Here is an 11,397-nt window from a genome sequence, read left to right as displayed (position 1 = left end):
AGTTGAAAAGGGACCTGAATCCTTCGATACATGTTCAGTTGAGGTATGAGTTAGACGGGGGTGAATATTTTTTAATCGAGAAAGTACATTAGTGTACACTTGTTATCGTACAGTCTTAATATTTTGTTTAAATGTGAAGGGGTATGTTTCAAGCATTCTTGCAATGTGTGACGACGCAGAAGATGTTAAAGGTAGAATGGAGGTTGCGATAAACCAGTTTATTACTGCTTATCCGAAAAGTGATCCCGTCATTGATATTCTTGCGCGATACAAAAGCATATTCAACAGATCTGCAGTTGGCGAGAAAGGCGAATCGGACGACTTTGTTAGTCCGACTGGTGTAAAAAGTGGTAGTTATTATTATTATGTTTGTTAATTATTATGTGTAAGTTGTTTAAGTCAAGGTTGTAAGCTTAGGTTAATCTAATTGTTTAGGTGCGAATGTAAAAGGCAATGATGTAGAAATGAATGAAGAGGTAGATGGTCTTGGGACGCCACATATAGCATCAACGTTCACGCAGATTATGATGAAATCAGTGGATGTTTTGAAGGACGTTATGGAAGGTGCATATGATACGCAGAAGCTGAATGACATTCCGTCGTTCAGTCTTGGTATCACGCAGGACGACCTGTGCCCGAAAAATGCTGTGACTGAAAGAAATCCAATCATACAAAAGCAGGTGGAAGTCAAGGAGGATGAAGGGAAGGGAAAGCGGAAGAAAAAGATATCGAAATACGGGCAGTCTCCATTCTTGCATAGATCCGTGAATATCAACACCTGGTTGGACAAAAACGAAAAGGTCTTATGGAGATATTTGTCAAGTTGCGCGAACGACACCGAGTATGTATCTTTTTAATCTGGGAGAATTGTTAAATTTTTCATATTTTAAGATATTTTTAATAATGTTGTTTTGTATGATAGGGTCGCCCAACCAAAGAAAAAGACAGGGAAAAAGAATGGGGAAAAATGCGGTTGAAACGGAACTGAATGAGGTTGCGAGGACGAATGCGTAAGGATGATTCTCGTTTTAGAAAACTAAATGAGTATTGAATGTGCACTCGTGTATATGTTGGTATATGTTGGTATATACTAACAATCAATTAATGTTGAAGAAAATGTCTGGAACTACGGATTACACGTGTGTACGAAATAGGTTTGTATATTGTACACATGTGTACTATAAAACAGTAACTAGAAGTACACATGTGTACCCTGTGAATGTTGTTATTTCTGTGGGCGCGTATTGCATGATTACACATGTGTACCCTGTATATTGCATGTTAGTCATGTGTATGTGGTTTGGTACACAGTTGTACTCGTATGCTTGTTATTTGCGGTAGATACGGTTAACTGAACGCATTGCTGATAATACTGTCATATTTTGCAGAAAATTGGTTTTCGAAACTGAAAGTGGCGTTGGGTTGTACCATTTTCAAATGTTGGATTTACAACCAAGTAAGTGGATTAATGATGGAGTAATAAATGGCTTTGCGTCAATGCTAAACTATGAGGAAAAGGAGCGAATCAGCGGATCTAATATTTTCGGGGATGCTGATAAAGTCAAAGGAATAAAGCCGCGATTGTTCGGCCATACAAATTGTTTTGTAAGTGTAACTGTGTATTATAAGTTTGAAGTTTATGGTAAAGTATGCGTGACAGAATATTGAAATTTAAATTGGTTTTTATTTGTGCGTTCAGGACGAGGATATGTTATTGAACAGGAAGCACGGAGAAGCTGGGCGTGTTGAGAAATTCAAAAGTGCCTTGTTCTTGGTTGTTGACCAAAAAGAATCGTTAATGAGTTTGTCCGAGTATTGTGTCATATGCTTTCCGATCCTTGAGTATAACCATTTTTACTTGATGAGCTTTGATATGGAAAGCAACGCGATAACAGTAATTGACAACATGGACGCAAGCGAAAGCCCCATCCACCTGATCAACAACGACAACTACTTCCAAAAGAGTACACCTTACAAAGTGGTATGTAGCAGTTAAATACATAAACTAGGTCAGTTGTTAGTGAACACATTTTAACTGGTTATTACATTATGTTTTGGTTTCAGAAAGACATTTTCTGTAAGTATTTGAAAATGGTGAATCATCCTAAGAGTGCAGAAATTCAGATTGCGGACGTCGTAAGGTTGGAGTTTGAATGGAAGATAGTCAACAACTCCGTGGATTGTGGAGTGTTTGTCATGAGGCATATGGAGACGTGGTTTGGGGTAACAACCGAGAAGTGGGATAGTGGGTTCCCACTAACCCATAGGGAGAAGAAGGCGTGCTTGACGAATTTGAGGAAAAAGTACGCAATAAAGCTAGTTACTTTAGAGGCTAACAAGCACCGTAGTCGCGTGTTGGATGGAGCAGCCGAACATGAAAATACGCACGGAATAGGTTGCTTTTAGCACGTCTATATTGGTTAACAATAGTTAACGTTTTTTTGGTTTGAATTTTTCGTATTCTGTCTTTAGCACCCAATGTGGTGATTGCTATAGTAGAACCGTTTGATGGTTTGGTAGTTTGTTACTTTTATGAAACATTGTAATAATATTTTATCACACATTAGTAAAGTTATTTGGGATGTCAAAGTATTTGAAAGGTTGGTTATGTACGTATAGTGTGGGTAATTTTCTTGAATGTAGTTAAAGGGTTTCTTATAGTAAAAAAATGAGCAGAGTTGTAACATGTGTAAACCAGTTACACATGTGTACTTATGATGTAAACATACAATACACATGTGTACGAACATAATATCATACCAGTACACAAGTGTACGGTTTTCATGTTATGATTTTTCCAACAAAATGGAAATGGTGATTAAGTCTTTGTGGACGTTTTTTTTTCTAACAAACAGGAATGTTATTGTAAGTGATTACAGGTTGTATAAGTACACAAGTGTAAGTTTTTCATGTTATGATTTTTCCAACAAACATGAATGTTGATTAGGTCTTTGTGGAGGTTTTTTTCTAACAAAAAGGAATGTTACTGTACGTGATTGCAGGTGGTATTATGCATCAAAAGAAAGTCAATAACAAATATGCATCAAACAAACACAAAAACACTTATTATGCATCAAACAAAGTCAATAACAAATTTGCATCAAGCGATCACAAAAACAATTATTAAACACTAAAATAAAAATAAAAAAACAATACAAATAAAAGGTTCAACAAATTGTTCTGAAAATGTTTGTAAGTTCAAGAAAATTTCTAGCTGTCACTATCGTTATCTTCACCATCAGTACCGGTTTCGTTTCCTTCGCTATCAGTACCGGTTTCGTTTCCTTCGCCGTCAGTACCGGTTTCATTTCCTTCGTCGTACTCATAATGGTCATCGTCTTCTTCCTCGTCAACTTCTTCGGTAGATGAATCATCCTTCGTTGGTTTACCTTTTTTAGTTGGACAATTCCTTTTATCATGCTTCCTTACCCGTTTCCCACAAACACTACATTTTCTTCTCTTTCTTTTGAATTTCTTTATTGCTATTTCTTTTGAGCCAACCGGTCGTTTATTCTTTCCACAGCCTTTGTTACGGATTTTCTTCGGTGCAGTACACGAGAGCTCCTCTGGTATGGCATGCGAAAGAATTTCCTGGTAGACGATAGCCTTCTTATTAACTTCCGGATCATATGGAACTTCTGCAAAGATCTTATCTTTTAATGCCTGTACTTGAGCATCGAGTTCCTCTAATTTATCAATCTTGCCTCTCACTCTGTCTCTACACATTTCCAAATTATCTAATATGTTGCGCCATAATCTTCCGCTACTGCTTTGTTCAACAGATAACCTGTTCTCAAGGCTATACACACTGCTAGGAATAGCATCTCTCCTCCATCTTGGGTGAATATATTGTGTTGGAATCTTATGTACGTTATGATGGCCAAGTACACAGAACACATGACGACATAGATATCCATTTCGGGTGAAACCCATACACTTGCAGGTAACTGATAGATCTTCTTTGTTAAACGTGACCTGCAATTTAAGGGTGAATTGCTGGAAAAAATGTATTAAAGAAAAAGTATATTGTAAGTGTTAGTTGCTAACCTTGAACTCATTTAAAACTTCTGATGTCTGATCTTGGTGAGCAATCACGAAACAGTTTACTCCATCTGATATTGATCGTTCAGCAATGTAGCTATTCTCCTTACCCTTGAGAATTTCCTTTTGGACATCCAAGAATACTTTTCTAGTATAAATTACGTTTGCATGACGTTCGATCGGCCATTTAGTTTTTTATTCTGGATTAGTGGTGTCTGTTTGATAAGAGAGTTCACGTTGGTCATTTCGTAACCCATCGACGGACGTATCGTAGCACAACATAAACTGTACCAACGTATTGTGTGGACTAGAGTTTGATTTGAACAAATGGTTAGCGCTTTCGCACCTAGAAGTGGTCTTCATTAACGTACACATAGGTATTTCGCGAAAATATCCTGGGATCCACTGTTCACGAATCGAATACATCTCAGTCAACCAAGAATGCTCTTCCAAACCGTACTCAGCAATAAGTAAATGCCATCTCTTTTCAAAGGTTTCTGGTTTGATGTAAACATTCCATACAAGTTTGTGGAATTTTTTCTTGATTTCCGCGTTCCTTTTGTCGTTACCCTTGATCTAGAAAATAAAGAAAAAAAAACGATGTCACCATCATAGAACTCCGGTGTACACATGTGTACGTACGAATTATAGCTAATAATACACATGTGTACATTTAGTTAAAATGCCATATTTAAAACCATGTGTACAAAGTAAGGGCATTATGCTGTAGAGATGTTTGAAACAAATACCTTTGCTGGCAACTTTTGAATAATGTGCCACATACATAGTCTGTGGATGGACTTGTCAAACACGTTGGCGACAGCTTGTTTCATAGCACAATCCTGATCAGTTAATATCAAGAGTGGCTGTTTTCCATTGTGTGCTTGAAGAAATTTTTGGAGTAGCCATGTGTATGATTCAATAGTCTCATTATGTAACAACCCAGCCCCAAATATTGTGCACTTTTTATGATGGTCAACTCCCGTGAAAGGCACAAAAATCATATCGTACCTGTTTGGAAAAAAGTTTTCAACTGTAACTGATAACCAACAAGTGTAAGAATTTCATAAATAAAATTTTTAAAAACTCACATATTTGTATGATACGTTGCGTCGAACGCTAAAACATCACCGAACGCTTCGTAGTTTAGTTTAGAAACGCCAGCACACCAAAAAATTAACTGAAGTTCCATATCATCAATATGGGTATCGAAAGTGTAATTAACTTTATTTTCGCTTCGAGCTTTGAACTTGTCAATTATCATTTGCGCGTCTCTATCGCCAATAAAATCTCGAATGTCACGGCCACAATTTTTGTAGTCCACAACGGTACCGTGAACATTATGGTGACCACCTTTTATTGCAACATGTACCTTGTGGGATTTGGTAGGGCCAAGATTAGAATTGCGGCACTTTGCTATGAACTCTTGTGTAGAAAAATCAAGCTTTCTTCGCTTTAGTGATAAGTCAAGATTCTCGGGAGATGTAAACCCATGGTTGTGTTCTTCAACAAAACCATAGATTTCATAATCAGTTGACTTTTTTATACGACGAAACTTCACACATGCCTTACAATCTGTAACTTTAACATTGGAACGACGCGATGGTGAAGTTGAGTCAATATCATCAGGGTTAGTTTCTTTATGTTTATGTTTGTTCACTGGCGCCCTAGAGCATAAAACGTATCGCCGAGTTGTAATTACCTCGTTGCCTATTTTTACTTTTTTCGAAGTACCCAAACAGGTTCCAAATCCTGCAAGTTGCGCGTACTCCTCGTACATTGCAACTGCTTGTTCAATCGTAGTAAATCTAGCTTTCAAAACAGGTTTGACTCCATGGGGGACAATGGGTGTCCAGTACCTAGTCCCATTTGGCGTTTCGTAAACATTGCTAGCAACCGACTCTGCCAAATTACAGTAAAAAAATTAATTAAAAAAAAAAAACAAAGACAAACAATGGTTTGGGGTTCCAAGCCCGAAGAGCTCATGTCATACACTATTGACATGTAAATACCGTGTATTATACACATGAATTATGCACATGTCTACTGGTCACATGTCTACCATCCGTGTGTTATACACATGTGTACTATCATGTTATACTCTATTGACATGTAAAATACCGTGTATTATGCACATGTGTACTATCGTTATGGATTAAATAAAACAAACCAGTACACATGTGTACTACGGAACTAATAGTTATACACAGGAAAAAATATGACTGAAAACTCTAGTTCAACCAACAAAAGACTAAAACTATAATTTGAATCTTGGTACCTGGATGATCCATTGTTGTAACGAATATATTATCACCAATGTTTTGGTCAGAATTGAGATTGTCGATTTCTGGGTCGGCCATGAATGATCTTGATACAATAGCACCTGCCGGAAAAAAACTCAAATATGTTCAGCAATGTAGTCAAAACGACATCAATTTAATTACATAAAATAAACATTCAAGTTCTTAGTCAACATTCAAGACGTAATTGGAACATATTCGCCGGAAATTTATTCCGGCATAATTTTCGATTTCCGGCGTCTGAAGGCGAATTAAGCAAAAAAGATGAATGTTACTGCTGATATCCCGCGATTAGAGAAGACTTACTCGGCAAAAATCAAAAAACGGCGATATTTTCAGGTCCTTGAAAAGGTTGATGTCCAGCACGATTTCAGGTTTTTGAAAGAAGACGATGTCCGGCGATCTAATGGTTAAAAATCGTGAACTGTGTATGATATTTATCATCTAGAATCGTGAATCATGAAGATATCCTTTACGGAAGAAATTGTAACTGAAGATTATGATATGAAAAGATTATGAAATATATTTTTGATAAATATAAAATATGTTAAGATAATCTTTACTAAAAAAATTGAAATTTAAGATTTTATAATTCTCCATGTTTACGGAATTGTAACTGAAATTATGATATGAATTTGAAATTAATAAGATAATAATTAAAAATCAATATTTATATGAAGTTACAATCTTACCCCTATCAACTGGATATGAAATCAATGGTTCAAAAGAGTTCACGCAGTTCACGCTGGAGAAAATGTTCACGTTTGAACCTAATCCTATATATATATATATATATATATATATATATATATATATATATATACGAGAAAGATCCGCTATGAACCACCCTTTATTGGGGGGTTTAGCTTTACGGTTTAGTTTTTAACATTTAGCTTGGGTGGGGGGAGGGAGTTTAGCTAGGTTTTTGGGGGTGGCCGGAAGGGGTTGGGGGTGTTAGGTTTTTTTTTTTTTTTTTTTGATTTTTGGGGGGTGGGTGGGGGTTAGTTTTTTTTAGGTTTTTGGTGGGTTTAGCTTTATGGTTTAGTTTTTAGCATTTAGCTTGGGGGGGGGGGGGTTAGGTATTTTTTTAGGTTTTGGGTGGTGGTGTAATGTGTTTATTTTGTTTTGTTTACATTGGTTCTCGCAATAAATGTGGTTCTCGCATGATCCCTACCCTATATATATGTGTGTGTATATATATGTATATATATATATATACATATATGAGAAACCCTTTATTGCGAGAACCGCAAGAACCAATGTGAACACAACCAAAAATACCAAAAAAAATCTAAAAAACACATATATTTTTTTAATATTTTTATCAAAAAATCGCTACATTTCGTTTTTAAAAAAAAATTAATTTTTTTGCTACTAAAAGTAGCGAATATTTCATAAAAAAATTGTTTGTGTGTTTTTTTAGATTTTTTAAGAGTTTTTAAGGTTTTTTGAGGGTTTAGTTTTTAGCATTTAGCTTGTGTTCAGATTGATCTCGTGGTTCTCGTAATAAATGTGCTTCTCGCATAAACCTTACCCTATATATATATATATATATAGGTAGAGGATCCTGTAAAAAGTGTGAGAAGTGTATTATAACACTATATATAATACTATATAACACCATATAAACACCGTATAACAATATGTAACACGATATAATACCATATAACACTATGTAACACTATATATCATTATATAACAAATATAACATTATAGGTTGTCTGATAGCATGTCTATGATAGATGTATAGTGTTATATTTGTTATATAATGTTATATAGTGTTACATAGTGTTATATGGTGTTACATATTGTTATACGTTGTTTATTTGGTGTTATATAGTATTATATATAGTGTTATAATACACTTCTCACACTTTATGCCCTTTTTACACTATCCTTACCCTATATATATATATATATATATAGGACAAAGATCCGTTAGGAACCACCCTTTATTGCGAGAACCGCGAGAACCAGTGTGAACACAAACAGTAATACCTAAAAAAATCTAAAAAACACCCAAAAAATTTTTTTTTATTTTTTTACTATTTTTTATATAAAAATCGCTACTTTTAGTATCCAAAAAAAAAAAATTTTTTTTTTAAATTTTTTTTTTAAATTTTTTTTTAAAAAAAAAAAATTTTTTTTTGGCTACTAAAAGTAGCGATTTGAACATAAAAAATAGTAAAAAAATAAAAAAAATTTAGATTTTTTTTTGATTTTTTAGGTTTTTTGGGGGGTTTAGTTTTTAGCATTTTAGCTGGGGGGGGGGGTTAGGTTTCTGGGGGGTGGGGGAGGGGGGTTTAGGTTTTTTTTGGGGGGGGGGGTTAGGTTTTTTTTAGGTTTTTTGAGGGTTTTAGTTTTTAGCATTTAGCTTGCGGGGGGGTTAGGATTTTGGGGGGGGGGGGGGGGTTAGGTTTTTTTTTGGGGGGGGGGTGGGGGGTTTAGGTTTTTGGGGGGTGGGGGTTAGGTTTTTTTTAGGGTTTTTTTAGGTTTTTTTAGCTATTTTAGCTTGTGTTCACATTGGTTCTCGCGGTTCTCGCAATATAGGTGGTTCTCGCATGAACCTTACCCTATATATATATATATATATATATATATATATATATATATATATATATATATATATTTATATTGTGTATTTAAAATTTAATTTGATTTATCCTTTTATCATGTGATCCGACCTAAATCAACAACTCATTAAAAGTGTCTTAAATTTGATCAGGCAGTCCTCTCCACAATAAATTCACCATGCATGCACACAAGACACAACAATCAAATGTCCAAAACAAGGTATGGCAGAAATAAACACCCCCTTGACCTTCACAGTCAGGAGACGTGCACCGGAGCTCATAGTTCCTGCAAACCCCACACCTCGAGAACTAAAGCCTCTCTCCAACATTGATGATCAGGAAAGACTACGGTTGCAGATTCCGGGTATATTTGTTTATCGCAGGGATCCAAAAATGAGAGATAAGAATCCGGTGAGTGTGATATGAGAGGCTCTGGCTAAGCTTCTAGTGTTCTATTATCCGTTCGCTGGCCGACTAAAGGAAGGTGCGGAAAGGAAGCTTATGGTTGATTGCTCAGGCCAGGGTGTGTTGTTTATTGAGGCGGAGGCAGATGTTACACTAGATCAATTCGGAGATGCACTTCGGCCACCATTCCCATGTATGGAAGAGCTCCTTTATGAAGTTCCAGGATCAAGCAGCATCCTCCATACACCATTGCTACTCATTCAGGTAAACTGGTAGTAATAAAAGTGTCACAAAAAGGAGAATATGTATTGAATGACAAATAACATATGCACACGAATTTTGATTGATAGGTGACACGACTGCTATGCGAGGGTTTCATTTTTGCCATACGGTTCAACCACACCATGTGTGATGGACTAGGACTCAGACAATTCCTGTCCGGATTAGGTGAAATAGCCCGGGGTGCCACATCACCATCAACATTGCCTGTATGGGAAAGAGAGTTGTTTTGTTCAAGTGACCAACCTCGTGGGGAGAAATATCAAGTACCACATACCAATGGTACACCAGATGACATGGTACACAAGTCATTGTTCTTTACTACAACTGATATTTCAGCTTTTCGTAGGCTTATTCCGATAGACATACAAAGATGTTCCACCTTTGAGGTGTTATCAGCTTGTCTCTGGCGTTGTCGTACCATTGCTCTCCAACCAGATCCAAAAGAGGACATGCCGTTCTTATGGCCGGTAAATGTGCGTAAGATATTCAACCCTCCTGTTCCTGTAGGATACTATGGAAATGTTATGGCGTTTGCTGCTGCCATTTCAACAGCAGGGGATCTATGTAACAAACCATTAGGTTACGCGTTGGAGCTTATGATGAAAGTCAAATCCGATGTCACTAAAGGGCACATTAGATCTATTTCTGACCTAATGGCATTCAAAGGACGACTCTACTTTACAGATATTAATGCTTACACTGTCTCAGATTTGACCAGTGCAAGATTTGATGAGGTGGACATTGGGTGGGGGAAGGCAGCATATGGAGGCGCTGCCAAAGGCAGACCAGGGATGAGTTACCTTGTACCTTATACAAACAATAAAGGAGAGCCTGGAATCGCGATACCCGTATGTTTGCCGAGTGGGGTGATGGAAAGATTTGTGAAAGAGCTAAATAACATGTTAGGAAAGAGCGGTCATGATGTTCTGGAACATGAGCTGCCCGTTCTATCAAAACTTTAGTTTTGATGTTGGTGACTATGGTGTAGGTTTTAATCAATGTTTTAAAAACCGGTAAATACCGGCCGGTTATACCGGTATTACCGTTTCCAGAAGTAAATCCGATGCGAAACACCCCGGTAAATTAGTGAAACGGCATAAGGTTTGTACCGGCGGTAAAATCCGGTATACCGGTTTGAAACGTAATACCGGTACCGGCCCAGGGTTATTTTAGTTTGGTTTGTTACTTATTTTTATTATATATGTTACTTATCTTACGTAATTTTTATATATTATGATTATTTGTAACTAAAAGTTCTTTTTTAATATTGTATTAAACGAAAATAGTTGATGTATTCAACACTCAAATGACTTAAACATATCATACACTTTTATTTAAAAGAGCTTGTTGGAAAATTGAAAGATTTTCGATTATCTTTTGGATTATTTTTTATTATGGATTTACTTTTGGATCATCTTTTAATATGTAATCAATTCATGCATTTTTGGATTAACTTTTGAGTTAATGTAGTAGTTTATGAAATTATAGAGTTAGCTAGTCAACCCGGTTGAACCGCTCGGTACAACCTGGTTCAACCGATTGAACCATTTTTTAGCCTAATCCGGTTTGATTAAAAAACCGGTTTTTAAAACATTGGTTTTAATCCTAAAGCAAAGTTGAAAGAAAGTTGAAGGGGTTAAAATGACAAGTCTAGCTTAATTAGTTTTAATATAACTATTTGAATATTATAAGAAGTGTAAGAAGTATTTATAAAGTGACAAGTGTCCAATAACCTAAAAAAACCCACTACACGCACACACAAAAAAAAAAAAAAACCTTAACCATATTTCTTACAG

At 36.0% G+C, this 11,397-nt stretch overlaps 1 protein-coding gene and 1 pseudogene across 1 annotated transcript; one reads left to right on the top strand and one right to left on the bottom strand.

Moving 5' to 3' along the window:
* Positions 1–3,210: 3,210 nt before the first annotated feature.
* On the bottom strand, positions 3,211–6,401 carry LOC110888817 (protein FAR1-RELATED SEQUENCE 5-like). The gene is made up of 6 exons (XM_035980177.1): positions 6,320–6,401; positions 5,148–5,943; positions 4,791–5,052; positions 4,466–4,617; positions 4,048–4,189; positions 3,211–3,996 (listed from the first exon to the last, which is right to left on the bottom strand). Exons 1-6 carry the CDS (start codon positions 6,399–6,401, stop codon positions 3,211–3,213), a joined length of 2,220 nt encoding a protein of 739 aa, XP_035836070.1.
* A 2,735-nt stretch (positions 6,402–9,136) lies between these two features.
* Positions 9,137–10,689, top strand: LOC110887344 (annotated as a pseudogene).
* Positions 10,690–11,397: the final 708 nt, after the last annotated feature.

The sequence above is a fragment of the Helianthus annuus genome, chromosome 11, assembly GCF_002127325.2.
Source record: "Helianthus annuus cultivar XRQ/B chromosome 11, HanXRQr2.0-SUNRISE, whole genome shotgun sequence".
Taxonomy (NCBI): domain Eukaryota; kingdom Viridiplantae; phylum Streptophyta; class Magnoliopsida; order Asterales; family Asteraceae; genus Helianthus; species Helianthus annuus.
Note: the sequence above shows the minus strand (reverse complement) of the source record. Positions and strands in the feature narration are given on the sequence as shown.